General features: G+C 37.0%; 1 protein-coding gene across 2 annotated transcripts in view; it reads left to right on the top strand.

The window, feature by feature from the left end:
• The window catches only part of TMEM245 (transmembrane protein 245), a 102,532-nt gene that overhangs the window by 33,528 nt on the left and 49,105 nt on the right, over positions 1-19,899 (top strand). For both annotated transcript variants that reach the window (XM_029203038.1, XM_029203036.1), the window contains exons 7-9: positions 3,782-3,886; positions 15,391-15,473; positions 19,488-19,578. In XM_029203038.1, the coding sequence (XP_029058871.1) occupies positions 3,782-3,886; positions 15,391-15,473; positions 19,488-19,578 (279 nt within the window). The remainder of the gene's footprint in view (positions 1-3,781; positions 3,887-15,390; positions 15,474-19,487; positions 19,579-19,899) is intronic.

Here is a 19,899-nt window from a genome sequence, read left to right as displayed (position 1 = left end):
TGTGAAGCTAAGATCCCACATGCCTCATGGCCAAAAAACCAAAAGATAAACCAGAAGGAATATTGTAACAAATTCAATAAAGACTTTAGAAAAAAAATAAAGTCATTAGGTTCAATCTGATTTAACCTTTGGTGACTAAATGAGTTAGATTACCTAGTTCATAGCTGACTAGTTGTGAGTTAGTTTTAAAAGATTCCTAAGAGATCAGGTAACTTTTTCCTTTTCTTTGGTGATTCCATGTAGTGTAGGTAAAGCATTGGTGTAGAGTAGGAGTAACTGGTTTAAGTTCTGAGGAAAGCATGTAAATAAGTTGAGGTCTGTTTTGTTACATTTCATCCAGGGTCAGAAAATTTGCAGCATTGGGTATTGGTATTCCAAGTTCAAGTGGAGTGAATTAGAGAGTAATTCAAGAGAAGTGAGGGTGAGAGACACATCTATGATTAATTGAAATGTAACTGTTTCCTAAGACTTGTTTTATTTCTTAGTATTTATTATTTGTACTAAGACTACTAGAATTTGGTTAAAAAAAAAACAAAGCAAAATTAAAACCTCCAGGTCCAGAATAACGAAATAGAAAACTCAGTAGTGGAATGACACTTCCTTCATAGTTTGATAAATAGGGCCAGTCAGTTTCAGAGTGTCTTTTGGTATAACTATAAATTTACTGACATTGCTACATTAAAAAAAAAAAATGCTTGCCCTTCATTTATACTTGAAACATTAAGAATGTTGTTTTAAAATTACTCCCCTTCCACTTTTAGAAAATAAAGTTTAAAATCTGAAATAATTTCTCTTGGTGTGGAAGGCTGGGAAAGTTACTAGACGACTGTGCAATTTCCACGAGCAGGGCAGGGTTTGACAGGTGGTGTGATTCCCTTTGCCCAAAGCGGACCACAGAACAGGATGAGCCTCATGGGACAGCGCCACTGGCATTTCTTTACGAATTCTCTCCTCCTTCCTCTTCCCCTTCCCCCTTGCTTCCTCTGACCATGTTTCTCTTTCTGTGTCTATCAGTTGCTGTTTCCTTATGAGTCTTGTTCCATTCACTCTTTCAGGGGGTTGTTTTCCTCCATAAGTTTTCTATCCATTTTGTTTCCTCTCGATTGGGCCTTAGTTCTTCACATTTTTAAGGCTTTCCTGTCTCTCTTTCCCACTCTTTGTGCTCTCTTTCGCTTTTGCTGTCTTCTTTTTCGTGTTTTCTCACCTTATATCTTAGCTGGCTGTAATGTGAATAGACCCCTCCCGCCCCAACTTTTTTGCTTATGTATTGAACATCTTAAATGACTTGATTTACAGGCACACCTCAGAGATATTGCGGGTTACATTCCAGACTACCCCAGTAAAGCGAATATTGCAAATAAAGCAAGTCACATGATTTTCTTTGGGTTGCCAGTGCATATAAAATTTGTTTACACTATACTGTAGTCTATTAAGTATGTAGTAGCATTATGTCTAAAAAACTGCAAACTTTAATTAAAAATACTTTATTGCTAAAAAATGCTATCATCTAAGCCTTCAGTGAGTTGTAGTAGTAACATCAAACATCATTGATCACAAATCACCATGGCAAATACCATAATTAAAGTTTGAAATATTGGGTGAATTACCAAAATGTGATACAGAGACACAAAATAAGCAAATGCTTTTGGAAAAAATGGTGCCAATAGACTTGCTCGATGTAGGGTTGCCTCAAACCTTCACTTTGTAAAAAAAAAAAAAAAAACCACATTATCTGCGAAGCACAGTAAATTGGAAATGAGGAAAATAAAACAAGGTCTGCCTGTATTTTAAATTTTAAATGAAACATCTAACCGTCAGTATTATCTCTTGAAAATAAATCTTTATTTAGGTGCCTCTTATTCCAAGCCTTAGGTATAGGCTTGTGATAGGAAAATTCTACCCTGGCTTAAAAACAAAATTTGACTTTTGTAATGTTGTTATACATAACGTGTTTGTGAATATTCCACGTTTTATATGTTAAAAATACCCAGACATAAATTTAGATATTCATACTTTCCAAATAAAATATCTTTTATGTTAACATATTTCAGGATGTGACTTTTCTAAAAAAAATTGAGGCTCCTAAGTTATTTTCAGAAATCATAACTTGTGAATACAAATCCGGTCTTAATTCTGAAATTATTTTATTTATCTTGCCTAGTCAAATATGTATTAACTGAGCTTTTACCACATGCCATGCACTGTTAGGTTTTGGAGATAAAAAGAAGAGTAATACAACACTAGCTCTTTCCTCAGGAAACTGTATCAAGAACTAGATGTAGAGTTAGTTTCTGATTGTGAAACTTTTCAGTTTCATTGGTTTTAGAACTTACATTCAAAATATGACCTCTGACCTTCCATATCTTAGAAACCTGTTATTACTTTTTTTAATCTCTGCATTGTCTTTGATGCTTTGGTAGCATGCACTGAAAATTAACTCTTCCGTTTGAAGCTGTAATTGCCAAGATAAAAGATGCACTTTTTATCTTTGAGTTCACTGTAGCATTGATCTCTTAATGACAGTGTACTTCATGAAAGATAAGGAGATGCAAGCTTACAATCACCGAGTGGAAAATAAATGTTTTAGAAGGCATGTTGTTTTAACCACCATTTTTTTGCTCTTGGATGTTTAACTCACTGTTTGGAGAACATAATTCATATTTAAATTAAGAGTAACTTATTCAGCAGTGCTCATGTTGGAGCTGAGGAGTGCAATGTGGTATTTCAGTCGTCAGTCTGATTGTATTTTTGAAATGTTAAATGATAGCTTGGCATGGCAGGAATTCTAGAAATCTATCAGAATTATATAATCTCAAAACAAAAATTTTTATTAACGTAGGATTATTTGTGATTGTGAAAGATGAGAGGAGTTATACTCAAAATAGAACGTCAAGTAGCATTTAGGGAAAGCATAATTTTAATTATTGATTAAGGAATAACCATTACTTTAATGATTATTCTTTATTTACAGTCAATTACAATTTGTCATAAAGCTTATGTTTTAAAAAGAATAGAAATGTCAAGTGGAATATCAGATTTTTAAAAGTATTTTATTATGAAATATTTCAAATATAAAGAAATAAGAAGAGCACCCACATGCCTATCTTCCAGCATGACACAATATTACCTATACAGTTGAAGCCTATTGTGTACCCCTCCCTGCTTGTGCATCCACTTCCCAACCGTTTTGCCCCCAGGGTAACTATTATTCTGAAATTAGTATTTATTATTACCTTAACATTAGATTTTATTCTTACTGCTTTTATAACCCTAGTGACATTAAAGGGAAAAAATAGTTTGAATGTAATTCCCATTTTAATTTGCTCCTATTTTATCTGTATAATTCAGGACATACCTGTACTGTAAGAGTCATACTTCTTCTAAAGTCATCTATATTTGCTAATTGACAGTAAAATTTCATGAGATTTGAGGTCACTAATGGATTGTCATTATTTTGTTTAGAATTTTTATCAGATTGTAAATTATAATTTGAAAGGTAAATATACCACAGTATGAGAATCCAAGCATAGATCCAGTTTATATTCAAACTGACTGCCTTTTCTTAGATATGACAATAATAAACTCTTTCTGTAAACAACAATGGTAATTAATATGGTTACTTTACTTTCTAAAGTGGTTTAAAGCGTTCCCTGCTTTAATCATTATGCCATAGTTTGCTTTGCAATGCTGAATATCTTGTCTTCATGATGTTTGAATGCATATGTGTTTTTATTAAGTTGTGCATGAAAGAGAACTAATTCTCTTTTTCGTTTCTGTGCAGATGATCATCTGGCTGGAGAAGATGTTAGACAAAATAATTAGCATTTTCATCATATTTCTGTTAGTGATAGGAACCCTTCTTTTAGCCCTACTCCTGACCGCAAAGGTAGAGTACAACAATACTGTTATCATTAATAAACTCTTAATTGTTAGAATTTGTCATGTAGGTAAGAAGCTAGCAGATGCAGGCATGGGAAATATTACTTTGCTTATAAGTATGTATAACAGTTAAAGTATTTATGATTTTTGTATTACTAGTTTTGCTATGAATTTGCCTAATATATTTTTTAATGTGCATTTTTATTTATTTCATAAAAATCCTCTGAGGTAAATGCAGATGAAAAATTAATATACTGAGGAAAAAGTGGCTTCTTCTGTCAGTAGGAGAACTACGATCTGATCTCATGACTTCTAGTGTAGATCCTGTTTCCTAGATCAGAATTCAGTTCCTTTCCTTCATGTCTCATTGGTTTTTCTGCTGATTTACCATTAGGATATTTCTCACTTTCCAGATCCTTCCAGCTTGCATTTCCTCTCCGCCTTCTTAGTTTGCATTGCTGTAACAGAAAACCATAGACTGAGTGCCTTAAACAACTGACATTTCTCACAGTTCTGGAGGCTGGAAGTCCCAAATGAAGGTGCCAGCATGGTCAAGTTCTTGGTAACGGTCCTCTTCCTGGTTTATACATGGCTGTTTTCTCCTTGTGTCCTCACATGGTGGGGAGAAAGAACATGTGTCTCTCCTTATAAGGGCACTAATCCCATCATGAGAGCTCCACCCTCATGACCTAATTACTTCCCAAAGGCCCTACCTCACATTGCTTGTTAGAATTTCAACGTATATGAATTTCGGGAGGATACAAAAATTTAGTCCATATCACCCCTCTTTCATCAAAGAAAATCATTCTCCAAAGTGCAGCTAAAATTTTCTCTGTAGTGATGTATCTTATGGACTATTTAAAAAACTTTTATAATCTATTTAAATCTTTATATTAACTCTACTCAACTCTGCATCCCAGATTTTTATATGTTTTCCAGGAATTGTGAAGCTTACATGAAATCATGGATATGAAAAATTTTCCTGTAGTGCTGTAGAGATATGGTAGTACCTGTCATCAGTAGATAATCTAATACGCAGCAATTTACTAAAGGATTACACTGTTTCCTGCTATTTGACTTTCTACTTGCAAGTCCTATTTCTCAGTCATTCTTAGCTTCAGTATTCCCTGATCTTATCAACCTGCTCTCTCTGTACCTGTTTCAGTTTCAATGCAGTTTTTATCTGTTCTTTGGATTTTAATCGTGTATAGTCACTTATTTAGACTCTACAGCCTTGTTTAGAGACCTTTCTTTGTTTTTGTCATATTTCACCTAAACCTGCCACTGCACGAGTTCCTAGTTCTTAGAGAAATCTTTCACCAGTATGGTCTTCCGTTTTCCTTTTTTCTCTTTTTCCTCTCTCTTCTTCTGTTCCACTCTCCCTTCTTCATCCCTTTGAGTAGAGTCTTCTTGCGTGCCCATCTCAATTGTTCATCTTTCAAGTTCTTTTTCTTTGTTCATCCCATGCTTCAGTGAGCTTTTGCTTCCCTGAACTTTCATAACAAGTATTACTGAACCACTTCATTGTGGTCTAGGACTCATGCAAACTGAGCTTTTGAAGGAAATTTACTGGTTATCTTGTTCATTCTCCCAACCAATAAAAGGATAGTTCTCTAAAACACCACGACAGTATCCATTTGAATGTCTAATAGACATCTCAGATGTAACATGTCAAAACTGAATTCCAGACCTCCCTTGCTTGTCTGTTCTCTCACAGTCTTCCCATTTTGGTAAGTGACAGCTTCATTCTGTTTGCTCAGGTGAAAAGCCTCAGGGTCATTCTTGACTACTTTTTTTCTCTTATATCCACATCCAGTCTGTCAGAAAATCCTTTTTGCCTCCATTTTCCTGATACATCTTGGGGTAATAGGGTGAGGATGTCAGGTAATTCCTTTCTACCTAAAGCAAGAATAAAATGGTATAAAAATGACTATAAACACCATATCAGGGAATTGGAAAATGACCAGTTAGGCAATAATTTGAGGAGTATTTGCTCATGAAAAACTGCTACCACATCTGGTAAAAACATGTAGTTTGTGGCTTTCTTGCTTGGAGTTCCCTATCCTCATCTGCCTGGCGTGAGGAGCAAAAACCTGCAGTTTTTCTTATGGGAGGTGGTGGATTTGGTTTGGGGCTGGCAACAGAGAAGCTGTGAATTAAAGGGGGAGATTCTGGAAGCAAGAGAGCCATAGAAGGGCTGAGATTAATAAATCACACATTCTAGACTGGTATATGTGAGACCTCAAGGAGTCCTGTGAGTATTGAAAACCTGGGAGATTTGCAAATTTGTTGTGCCTTTGATTGTATTTCTCAACTCTCACACATCTCAGGCTGCAGAGGATGAAGCTCCCTAGTGTGAAGTGTCTGAGCATAACTTCTGCCAAAATTATTTGCTGTCTGTTAAGCTATTCAGATCTAGGGGAAACCCTTAGGCTTTTCAAAAAATAAAAGACATTGAGCAGAGACATTAATGACAGGGAAGACAGACTTTGCAGTTTGATTACAGATAAGTTATTTGCTTACTGAAACAAAATAACAGCTTTCAGAGGTAAAGAACAGAATCCAGAGTTGCTACAACACATTTTTTAAAAAATGTGTTTCATTTATTTATTTGACTGCACCATGTCTTAGTTGCAGCAGGCGCGCTTCTTAGTTGTGGCATGTGGGCTCCTTAGTTGCAGCAGGTGAACTCCTTCGTTGTGGCCAGTGGGCTCCTTAGTTGTGGCATGTGAACTCTTAGTTGTGGCATGCATGTGAGATCTAGTTCCCTGACCAGGGATTGAACCTGGGTCCCCTGCATTGGGACCACGGAGTCTTAACCACTGCACCACCAGGGAAGTCCCTACAACTCATTTTTTTACATCCAATTTTTAACCAAAAATTACTAGACATACAAAGAAACAGAAAAATGTGACTCAAGGGGAAAAAAACCCAAAGAATGAGACACTTAGGTGGTCCACATGTTGGATTTAGCAGACAAAGAATTCAAAGCTGCTATTGTAAATATGTTGAAAGAATTAAAGGAAAGTATGCTAATAATGAGTAAGCAAATGCAGACTCAACAGAGAAATGGAGACTATAAAACAGAACCAAATAGAAATCCTAGACTGAACTGAAACTGAAAAGCACAATAACAAATGAAAAATCACTAGATAAGCTCAACAGCAGATTTGCAATCCAGAAAAAGGAAACTAGTGAATTTGAAGAAAGATCAGTAGAAGCATGCAATCTGAAGAACAAAAATTTAAAAAATATTGGAGCCTCAGAGATCTGTGGGACAATATCAACGTTTCTGTTAGAACCTAACAGACATGTAATTGGAGTCTGAGAAAGTGAGAAGAAAAAAAAAGTTGAAAAATACTTGAAGAAATAATGGTCAAAAACTTCCCAAGTTTCATGAAAAGCATTAACAGATCCAAGAAGCCTGACAAACCTTGAGTAGAATAAATACACAGAAACAAAAAAATCACACCTAGAAACATCATAGTCAAGCTACTAAAAGCCAAACAGAGAGAGAAAGAATCTTGAAGGAAGCCAGAGAAAAATTACACATCACACACTGGAGAACAACAAAACAGTGAGTTAATTCTCATAATAAACAGTGAATCCGAGGAGGCATTGGAATGACATGTTCAAAGTCTTGGGGAAAAAAGAAGTGGTCAACTAAGGATTTTATAATCAGTGAAACTATTCTTTAAAAGTAAAGGCAAGATAAAAACGTTTCTAGATAAAGTGAAACTGAGAATTTGTTAATAAAGAGACCTGCACTATAAGAAATGCTAAAGGAGTTCCCTCAGACTGAAGAGAAATTACTCTAGAAATAACTCTATCCAAAGGGAGAAATGAAGAGCACTTGGTAAATATATAAGTATATATAAAAGTTATATTCTTCCCTCTCCTTCAGTTTGTTTGGACAACATGTGCCTATTTAAAGAAAAATTATAACACTGTATTGTAGAGTTTATAGTATATGTAGATAAGTTACGTATGTATAACCGTAGCATGAAGAAGAGGACTGGGAAATGGAACTAAACTGGTATGAAGTTCCTATAGATATTTTACTGGAAGTAAGTCAATACTAACTTGAAATAACTTGTGATAAATTAAAGGTATGATAAGGTTAAGATAAACAGCAACTACTAAATAATGCAAATTTTAGGGGAAATAAAATAGTATACTAAAAAAATAATTGCTTACCACAAAAGAAGGCAATGAAAGAGGAATAGTAGAGATGGGACAGATAGTAGATAGCAAAATGGCAGATCTGTATCCAGTCATATCAGTGCGTATGTTAAATATGAGGCAACTAAACAAAAGGCAGATTTTCAGACTGGATACGAAAAAGCAAGTTCCAACTAAATGGTATCTATAAGTGGTATACTTTAAATTCAGAACCAAAAAGATTGATAGTAAAAGGATGAAAAAATATATACGAAGCAAACTGTAAACATAAGAGATGTGGAGTGATTATATTAATATCAGACAATGTAGTTAAAACAAATATTACTGGAGACAAATGAGGACTTTTCATAATGATAATACTGCAGTAAGATAAAAAAATTACAAATGTGTGTTCTAACACTAGAGCTCTAAAATACATGAAGCAGGGACTTCCCTTGTGGTCCAGTGGGTAAGACTTTGTGCTTTCATTGCAGGGGGCCCAGGTTCAAACCCTGGTCAAGGAACTAGATCCCGCATGCATGCCGTAACTAAGAGTTCGCATGCTGCAACTAAGAAGTCCGCATACCTCAAAAGATCCCATGTGCTGCAACTAAGACCTGGTGCAGCAAAAAAAAAAAAAAAAAAAATCTTAAAAAATAAGATACATGAAGCAAAATGTTCAGAATTAAAAGGAAAAATAGGTAAATCAATGATTATAGTTGGGGATTCATTAATACTCTTCTTGGAATAGTTGACAGAATAAGTAGATATAAAATTTGTAAGGATATAAAACATTGAAAAACATTGTCAAGCAGTTTGACCTAATTGACAAGAGCAGAATCGTGTTCTTTTCAAGTAAACATGGAATACTGACCAAGATCAACCATGTACTTAATACATTTATTTATTTTTCAATTTTATTTTCTTATACAGCAGGTTCTTATTAGTTATTTTATACATATTAGTGTATATATGTGAATCCCTATCTCCCAATTCATCTCCCCCCCCGCCACCTTCTCCACTTGGTGTCCATACGTTTGTTCTCTACATCTGTGTCTCTATTTCTGCCTTGCAAACCGGTTCATCTGTACCATTTTTCTAGATTCCACATAGATGTGTTGATATACGATATTTGTTTTTCTCTTTCTGACTTACTTCACTCTGTATGACAGTCCCTAGGTCCATCCACATCTCTACAAATGACCCAATTTCATTCCCTTTTATGACTGAGTAATATTCCATTGTATATATGTACCACATCTTCTTTATCCATTCGTCTGTCAGTGGGCATTTAGGTTGCTTCCAAGACCTGGCTATTGTAAATAGTGCTGCAGTGAACATTGGGGTGTATGTGTCTTTTTGAATTATGGTTTTCTCTGGGTATATGCCCAGTAGTGGGATTGCTGGGTCATATGGTAGTTCTATTTTTAGTTTTTTAAGGAACCTCCATACTGTTCTCCATAGTGGCTGTATCAATTTACATTCCCACCAACAGTGCAGGAGGGTTCCCTTTTCTCCACATCCTCTCCAGCATTTGTTGTTTGTAGATTTTCTCATGATGCCCATTCTAACCAGTGTGAGGTGATACCTCATTGTAGTTTTGATTGGCATTTCTCTAATAATTAGTGATGTTGAGCAGCTTTTCAAGTGCCTCTTGACCATCTGTATGTCTTCTTTGGAGAAATGTCTATTTAGATCTTCTGCCCATTGTTTTGACTGGGTTTTTTTTTTTTTTTTTAATATTGAGCTGCATGAGCTGTTTGTGTATTTTGGAGATTAATCCTTTGTCCGTTGATTCGTTTGCAAATATTTTCTCCCATTCTGTGGGGTTGTCTTTTCATCTTGTTTATAGTTTCCTTTGCTGTGCAAAAGCTTTTAAGTTTCATTAGGTCCCATTTGTTTATTTTTGTTTTTATTTCCATTCCTCTAGGAGGTGAGTCAAAAAAGATCTTGCTGTGATTTATGTCAAAGCATGTTTCTCCTATGTTTTCCTCTGAGTTTTATAGTGTCCAGTCTTACATTTAGGTCTTTAATCCATTTTGAGTTTATTTTTGTGTATGGTGTTAGGAAATGTTCTAATTTCATTCTTTTACATGTAGCTGTCCAGTTTTCCCAGTGCCACCTGTTGAAGAGACTGTCTTTTTTCCATTGTATATCCTTGCCTCCTTTGTCATAGATTAGTTGACTGTAGGTGTGTGGGTTTATCTCTGGGCTTTCTATGCTGTTCCATTGATCTATATTTCTGTTTTTGTGCCAGTACCATATTGTCTTGATTACTGTAACTTTGGAGTATAGTCTGAAGTCAGGGGGTCTGATTCCTCCAGCTCCGTGTTTCTTTCTCTAGATTGCTTTGGCTATTCAGGGTCATTTATGTCTCCATACAAATTTTAAGATTTTTTTGTTCTAGTTCTCTAAAACATGCCATTGGTAATTTGATAGGGATTGCATTGAATCTGTAGATTGCTTTGGGTAGTAGAGTCATTTTCACAGTGTTGCTTCTTCTAATCCAAGAACATGGTATATCTCTCCATCTGTTTGTGTCATCTTTGATTTCTTTCATCAGTGTCTTATAGTTTTCTGAGTACAGGTCTTTTACTTCCTTAGGTAGGTTTATTCTTAGGTATTTTATTCTTTTTGTTGTGATGGTGAATTGGATTGTTTCCTTAATTTCTCTCTGATCTTTCATTGTTAGTGTATAGGAATGCAAGAGATTTCTGTGTATTAATTTTATATCCTGCAACTTTACCAAATTCATTGATTAGCTCTAGTAGTTTTCTGGTAGCATCTTTAGGATTCTTTTTGTATAGTATCATGTTATCTGCAAACAGTGACAGTTCTACTCTTCCAATTTGTATTCCTTTTATTTCTTTTTCTTCTCTGATTGCTGTGGCTAGGACTTCCAGAACTATGTTAAATAATAGTGGTGACAGTGGACATCCTTGTCTTGTTCCTGATCTTAGAGGAAATGATTTCCATTTTTCATCATTGAGAGTGATGTTTACTGTGGGTTTGTCATATATGGCCTTTGTTATGTTGAGGTAGGTTCCCTCTATGCCCACTTTCTGGTGAGTTTTTATTATAAATGTGTATTGAATTTTGTCAAAAGCTTTTTCTGCATCTATTGAGATGATTGAAGGTCTTTATCCTTCAATTTGATAATATGGTGTACCACATTGATTGACTTGCATATATTGAAGAATCCTTGCATCCCTGGGATAAATCCTACTTGATCATGGTGTATGATCGTTTTAATGCGTTGTTCGATTCTGTTTGCTAGTATTTTGTTGAGGATTCTTGCATCTATATTCATCAGTGATAGTGGTCTGTAATTTTCTTTTTTTTTTTTTTTATAGTATCTTTGTCTGGTTTTGGTATCAGGGTGATGGTGGCCTCATAGAATGAGTTTGGGAGTGTTCCTTCCTCTGCAATTTTTGGAAGAGTTTGAGAAGGATGGGTGTTAGCTCTTCTCTAATTGATAGAATTCACCTGTGAAGCCATCTGGTCCTGGGCTTTTGTTTGTTGGAAGATTTTTAATCACAATTTCAATTTCATTACTTGTGATTGGTCTGTTCATATTTTCTGTTATTTCCTACTTCAGTCTTGGAAGGTTATACCTTTCTCAGAATTTATTCATTTCTTCCAGGTTTTCCATTTTATTGGCATAGAGTTGCTTATAGAAGTCTCTTAATGATGCTTTTTATTTCTGTGGTGTCCATTGTAACTTCTCCTTTTTCATTTCTAATTTTATTGATTTGAGTCCTCTCCCTCTTTTTCTTGATGAGTCTGGCTAAAGGTTTATCAATTTTGTTTTTAAAGAACTAGCTTTTAGTTTTATTGATCTTTGCTATTGTTTTCTTTGTTTCTATTTCATTTATTTCTGCTCTGATCTTTATGATTTCTTTCCTTCTGCTAACTTTGGGTTTTGTTTGTTCTTCTTTCTCTAGTTCTTCTAGATGTAAGGTTAGATTGTTTATTTGAAATTTTTCTTGTTTCTTGAGGTATGATTGTATTGCTATAAATTTCCCTCTTAGAACTGCTTTTGCTGCATCCCATAAATTTTGGATCGTCCTGTTTTCATTGTCATTTGTTTCTAGGTATGTTTTGATTTCCTCTTTGATTTCTTCAGCGATCTCTTGGTTATCTAGTAACGTATTGTTTAGCCTCCGCGTGTTTGTGTTTTTTACGTTTTTATCCCTGTAATTGATTTCTAATCTCATAGCATTGTGGTCGAAAAGTTGCTTCTTATGATTTCAATTGTCTTAAGTTTACCGACGCTTGATTTGTGGCCCAAGATATGATCTATCCTGGAGAATGTTCCGTGTGCAGTTGAGAAAAAAGTGTAATCTGCTGTTTTCAGATGGCATGTCCTATAAATATCAATTAAATCTGTCTGATCTGTTGTGTCATTTAAAGCTTGTGTTTCCTTATTAATTTTCTGTTTGGATGATCTGTCCATTGGTGTAAGTGAGGTGTTAAAGTCCCCCCACTATTACTGTGTTACTGTCAATTTCCTCTTTTATAGCTGTTAGCATTTGCCTTATGTACTGAGGTGCTCCTGTGTTGGGTGCAGATATATTTATAATTGTTTTATCTTCTTCTTGGATTGGTCCTTTGACCATTATGCAGTTTCCTTCCTTATCTCTTGTAACATTCTTTATTTTAATGTCTATTTTATCTGACATGAGTATTGCTACTCCAGCTTTCTTCTGATTTCCATTTGCATGGAATATCTTCTTCCATCCCCTCACTTTCAGTCTGTATGTATCCCTAGGTCTGAAGTGGGTCTCTTGTAGACAGCATGTATATGGGTCTTGTTTTTGTATCCATTCAGCAAGCCTGTGTCTTTTGGTTGAAGCATTTAATCCATTTACATTTAAGGTAATTATTGATATGTATGTTCCTATTACCATTTTCTTAATTGTTTTGAGTTTGTTTTTGTAGGTCATTTTCTTTTCTTGTGTTTCCCACTAAGAGCAGTTCCTTTAGCATTTGTTGTAAAGCTGGGTTGGTGGTGCTGAATTCTCTTAGCTTTTGCTTGTCTGTAAAGCTTTTGATTTCTCCGTCAAATCTGAATGAGATCCTTGCTAGGTAGAGTAACCTTGGTTGTAGGTTCTTCCCTTTCATCACCCTGAGTATATCATGCCACTCCCTTCTGGCTTGTAGAGTTTCTGCTGAGAAATCAGCTGATAAGCATATGGGAGTTCCCTTGTATGTTATTTGTCATTTTTCCCTTGTTGCTTTTAATAATTTTTCTTTGTATTTAATTTTTGTCAATTTGATTACTCTGTGTCTCAGCGTGTTTCTCCTTGGGTTTATCCTGCCTGGGACTCTCTGCACTTCCTGGACTTGGGTGGCTATTTCCTTTCCCATGTTAGGGAAGTTTTCAACTATAATCTCTTCAGATATTTTCTCTGGACCTTTCTCTCTCTCTTGTCCTTCTGGGACCCCTATAATGTGAACGTTGTTGCGTTTAGTGTTGTCCCAGAGGTCTCTTAGGCTGTCTTCATTTCTTTTCATTCTTTTTTCTTTATTCTGTTCCATGGCAGTGAATTCCACCATTCTGTCTTCCAGGTCCATTCTTCTGCCTCAGTTATTCTGCTATTGACTCCTTCTAGTGTAGTTTTCATTTCAGTTATTGTATTGTTCATCTCTGTTTGTTCTTTAATTCTTCTAGGTCCTTGTTAAATGTTTCTTGCATCTTCTCGATCTTTGCCTCCGTCTGTTTCCAAGGTCCTGAATCATCTTCACTATCATTATTCTGTGTTCTTTTTCTGGAAGGTTGCCTATCTCCACTTCATTTAGTTGTTTTTCTGGGGTTTTATCTTGTTCCTTCATCTGGTACATAGTCCTCTGCCTTTTCATTTTGTCTATCTTACTGTGATTGTGGTTTTCGTTCCACAGGCTGCAGGATTGTAGTTCTTGCTTCTGCTGTCTGCCCTCTGGTGGATGAGGTTATCTAAGAGGCTTGTGCAAGCTTCATGATGGGAGGGAGTGGTGGTGGGTAGAGCTGGGTGCTGCACTGGCAGGCAGAGCTGAGTAAAACTTTAATCTGATTGTCTGCTCATGGGTGGGGTTGGGTTCCCTCCCTGTTAGTTGTTTGGCCTGAGGCGACCCAGCACTGGAGCCTACCGGGCTCTTTGGTGGGGCCAATGGCAGACTCTGGGAGGGCTCACACCAAGGAGTACTTCCCAGAGCTTCTGCTACCAGTGTCCTTGTCCCCTTAGTGAGCCACAGCCGCCCCCTGCCTCTGCAGGAGACCCTCCAACACTAGCAGGTAGGTCTGGTTCAGTCTTCTATGGGGTCACTGTGCTTTCCCCTGGATCCTGATGAGCACACGACTTTGTGTGTACCCTCCAAGAGTGGAGTCTCTGTTTCCCCCAGTCCTTTCCAAATCCTGCAATCAAATCCTGCTAGCCTTCAAAGTCTCGTTCTCTGGGAATTCCTCCTTCCGTTGCTGGACCCTCAGGTTGGGAATCTTGACATGGGGTGAAGAACCTTCACTCTGGTGGGTGGACTTCTGTGGTATAATTGTTCTCCAGTTTGTGAGTCACCCACCCAGTGGTTATGGGATTTGATTTTATTGTGATTCTGCCCTTCCTACCATCTCATTGCGGCTTCTCCTTTGTCTTTGGATGTGGGGTATTTTTTTTGGTGAGTTCCATTGTCTTCCTGTCAATGATTGTTCAAGAGTTAGCTGTGATTCCAGTGCTCTCACAAGAGGGAGTGAGTGCACGTCCTTCTACTCCGCCATCTTGAACCAATCTCCATTTAATACTTTTAAAAATAGTAAAACCATATAGAACATGTTCCTTGACTTTGGCTTCTCCTTTCTTATCCCCCTCATTTTGAGGGGGATAAATTCTGAGATTCATTTTCACTTGGGTTACTTTACTCACAAACCTTACTCGGTTGATTATTTCCCTGTATGTCTCACATTGCCTTATAATTGTAAAGCCCATGTAGTGTTGATATTGCATATATATATACACACACACACATACATACACTATACACACATACACTTATGTGAACTAAATATATCTATCTATTTATGTTGTGTATATTTGGAAGTATTTGTGTCTATTTACATTTCTCCCCCCATCGTTGAGCTTGAAGATAGGGAGCTGTTCTGCACAATTTATTTCCCATAGTTTGTGTCCTAGGACATTATGGATAGCGGCTGTTCAGTGGAGGTCTCTAAGTTGTATAATTACTAACTAAGTAATTACTAAACTAAGATGTATAATTACTTGACTCTAAAAGCATTGTTCCAATAATAGTGTAGAAAATAAACGTTAAATTGGGTTTAATTTTTATTGAGATTCTTTTCTCTTCTTATCCATAATACAGGTACATCAAGAGAGTGTACACATGATTGAAGTCACAAGCAATTTGATTAATGAAACTCTAGCAAATCACCCTGAGTGGGCAAAGTAAGAATGTTGTTTTGACAAAAATAGAGATGGTTGGCCAAGGTTCTATGTCTGTTTGCATGAAATGATCATCATTGATACAGTTACCTTGGAAGAGAAAAGAATTTGCCAAGGCTTTGATGAATGTTGTCATTTTTGCATAAGAATAGCATGTAATGGGATGGTGGGGAGGGGGGAGTTCGTATATTTGAATTGAGATTCAGTTTTCCACGTGTTTGTGACTTACTAAGCTTTCACCTACATTGTGTTATGTGTTCCTCAGTAGGTTGAAGAGATTATCCCCATTTCACAGATGAGGATGCAGGATCAAAGGCTAAGGAATTTGTGACAGTCCCCCATGGCACAGTCAGCAGTGTTCCCATATTGTATCGTTTTTGCGGCAGGGTTGCAAACTGTGGCTCAGGGCCAAATCCAGCCACCTGTTCTTATAGAGATTTATTGGAACAACCTATACCCATTCATTTACATGTTGTCTGTAGCTGTTTTGGGGCTACAAAGGCAGACAGAATTGAGTAGTTGTGATACAGATTATATGTTCCGAAAAGCCTAAAATATTTATTTACATTCTGGCCCTTTACAGAAGAAATCTGCTAACCCCTGTCTTAGAGGATCTCTTTGTGTACTTGTTTAATTTGGCTTCTGTGAGAGGGTTTTTATGTCTTTGTGGAGAGTGTTCAGCTGGACTATGCTGTTCACCTAATTGAACTTGATGACAAATTACATGACCTTTTTTACTAACGCCAGGGTGGTCACTAATTTATTTTAGGAAATACTCTGCCAGTTTTAAGATTATAAATTGAGATTTTACTTGGTTTTTTCCTTTGACTTGACTTTATTTCTTTATATAAAACCTGCTTAGGACATTCCTTGAACTTGGTTTAGAATCATATTTAAATATTCTCAGAAGGATTTCTGTTATATTTCTACCCACTTATCTCCTATTACCCAGAGCATACTCAGTGCTTGTTCTCAATATTTCTGATTAGTTACAAACTGTAGTATATCCATTCAAGGGAATAATACTTAGCATTAAACAAAAATGAACTGTCAGTTCATGCGGCAACATGGATGAATCTCAGAATAATTATGGTGAATGAAAGAAGTCAAGCAGAAGAGAGTCTATATGATATGAGTCCATTTATGTTAAGTTCTAGAAAACACTAATCTAGTGACAGATAGATCAGTGGCTGTGTGTGGATAGGGGTGGGTTCCAGGGAGGGAGTACAGAGGGGCGCAGGGAAACCTTTGAGAGTGATAGGTATGTTCATTGTCTTAGTGAAGGATATTAAAAGTAACATTGATCAGATTTTATTCTGTAACAGTCTCCCTCTGTGCTGTGGAGAAAAGGTGGAAGGTGTTCCAAGACTTGAGCCTCTTAGACCAGTTAAAAGCTAGAGTAAAACTAGGTGAGAGGCAGTAAAACTCTTAATTGTGGACCGTTGTTGTGGAGTGAACAGGACAGACAGAGTAGGATCTTAAGGGGGTTAGTTGGTGATTAATTGGGTATAGGGAAACGAAACCTAGCGTGACTCTAATGTTTCAAGCTTTGGAACTTAGTGGATGATGGTGGATTCACCAAGATAGGAAACAGAGAAGCAGATATGGTGGGAAAACTAATTCACTTACTTTTTACCTGATGAGTTTGAGGTGTTTATGGTAAGTGTCAGCAGAGGCATCTAGTAGGCTATTGGTTATGTTGGTGTTACAGTTCAGGAGAGTGATCTGGAGTGAAGTTAAAAAATTGGCAGCCTTAATTATCTCCTTAGAAGGGGGCTCTTTTTCTTTGGTGGTCATTCTTCTGTAGTAGAAATAAGTCCAAAGCCCTTCTGTACTGGTTTTCAATTGTAATAGTACTATCTCTACTGTTGTTTTGAAGGCACACACAAACTGGGGAGCCCCAGATCAGAGTAGTTCAGAAAGTTGGTTGTTTTTTTTTTTTTTTTTTTTTTTTTTTTGGTTTTGGGGGCCTCTCCCTTTTTTGGCCTCTCCCGTTGCGGGGCACAGGCTCCGGACGCGCAGACTCAGCGGCCATGGCTCACGGGCCCAGCTGCTCCGCGGCATGTGGGATCTTCCCAGACTGGGGCATGAACCCGTGTCCCCTGCATCAGCAGGCGGACTCTCAACCACTGCGCCACCAGGGAAGCCCAGTTGTTTTTGTTTTTAAATGTGGGAATAATTATAAAGTTCACAGGGACTTGCAAAGAAATGTATAGGGAGGTCCCCTGGACTCTTCGCCCCACCTTCTCTACCGTTGTTGTCATCTTGTATAACTATACAATAACAAAACCAGGAAATCGACATTTCACTGGTTTTACATGCACTTGTGTATGTGTATGTGCGTGTATATTATATGTGTTCTCTGCAGTTTTATCATGCTTCCTGTTAGCTATCAACACCTTGTCAAGATACAGAACTGTTCCATCACCACAAGGCTCCCTCATGCTACCCCTTTTAGCCACACCTACCCTCTACCTCCTCCTCCAACATATTCCTAACCCTTGGCAACCAGTATTTTGTTCTCCATATCTATAATATTGTTGTTTGATGAGTGATACATAAATCTAATCATAGAGTATGCAGCCTTGTGAGATTGGCTTTTTTCACTTAGCATAATTCCCTTGAAGTCCACTGAAGATGTTGTATGTAGCAATAGCAAGTTCCTTTTTATTGCTGAATAATATTCTATGCAGGAAAGAATTTAAAAGCTATTTAGACTTCAGTAATTTGTGGGAGGTCTGATTCTTTTGCAGCAGATTCAGGGGGTGGTCATGAATTAATAGTTTCTTGCAAATCTCAGTACTCAGTGGATTCTTGTCCTGAAGATGGCAGTTGACCTTGTGGGAAATTCATGTGGGTGCTCTTAGTGGAGGTGACACAGTTAAGAATTGATTAGATATACTTTCTTCCAGTGTGGTACACATTTTGTGTGCCCTACATAGGTACCTCGACTTCCTGTGGATGTGCTTGGTGAGCTGAAGTATAAATTAGAAAGACTTAGGATAGGATCAGCCTAGTAGAGCTTCAGAGAAAATGAAGTTGAAGTTGGAACACATCTTAATTCTTTTCCTGGACAGTATTGTTAGTCTAGAACTCATTTTCTACTTACTACTCACTAGTCTCAAGCCTGCTGATTCTCAGGACCTGCATTAGGAGATGGCACTACGATGGTACTGAACGTCACTTAGCCCTGCCCTTACTTGGGAGGAACCCAGTAGATGAAGCTGTTTTTAATTGGGGCTGTTCTCTTGGTAGGTCATACTGTGATAGAGATTAATCTTTACCCAGGAAGATGAGGGTAGGCCAGTCCTAATTGTAGGAGCTTGGTTTCACCTGAGGGATACCTTTTGACTGAGGCTAGGAGAGTTAGTGATTGGCTGATGTAGTAAATATCTGAAGCAAGAAGCTCAATTTAGAGGCCGTGGTTGATATAAGACCAAGGTGCGTCCCAGTTTGTCCCAGCAAAGGTTGCTCAGGTTGCTTCTGGCCCCATGTCTCCTAGAGGGTACTGGTTGTGAGGAGGTCTGGACTGAGCCAAAGCCTTTGACTTGGCCTCACAGCAGCTCCTCTTTATCTGTTGCTCTTAGGACACCTGCATGAATACAGTGGCAAAGTGTTTTCACAGCAGCCAGCAAGATTTTTTTTATCAGGCCTAATAGATGTTTGTTAGTCATTAAGGATCTATTCAGATACCTCTGTGAATTTCACATTTTTGAATAATAATACAGGTTATAATTTCCCCTAAAATGTAGTACCATGTAACTGAAAATATTCAACAGTCTCTTCAAACCACTAATGAATCTATAAATACTGGAGTAATTTAAAAGCTCTTAATTTCTCCCAAGTCACATCTCTATTTAGAGATCCAAATTTCCTGTTCATGTTATTATACTATAAGATTATTACATTTGTAAGTGTGTGATGTCAGTTAATCGGTGTTTAAAAAATTAAGTTCCAAGAGTTTGGTGCAGTGCACTGTATTAGTTTTTCATTTTTTCTCTCTTTATTTTAAATTAGTTGGCTTCCTGAGGCTCAGGTAGTCCAAAGAGCCCTTAATTCCGCGGCTAACAATGTGTATCAGTATGGACGAGAATGGATAACCCACAAGGTAAGGGAAGAGCCTCTTTTTGTGGCTTTCTTTTTGCAGGGTCTTCATTGGTAGTGACTTCTTGCTTTGATAAAGCAAAAATGGAGATTTTGTTTAGAACAATTTCTGTTTTTGAGATAGGCTTAAATCTGCAAGTCAACAAGCAATATACGATGAAATTAAACCTTCTAGATGATCATATTGATTAGTGCTGATAGCCTGAACAGTCTGAGAGGTAGGCCTTTTGTTTCATGTTCAAGATAGTTCTGGTTCATTATTTGTGCTTTAGAACGAATGATCACTAAGCTTGGGTGGACAAATAAGGCTTTGTGGAGAAAAAAG

The sequence above is a fragment of the Monodon monoceros genome, unplaced genomic scaffold (genome assembly GCF_005190385.1).
Source record: "Monodon monoceros isolate NGI ecotype Baffin Bay Population unplaced genomic scaffold, NGI_Narwhal_1 Super_Scaffold_5, whole genome shotgun sequence".
NCBI lineage: Eukaryota > Metazoa > Chordata > Mammalia > Artiodactyla > Monodontidae > Monodon > Monodon monoceros.
Note: the sequence above shows the minus strand (reverse complement) of the source record. Positions and strands in the feature narration are given on the sequence as shown.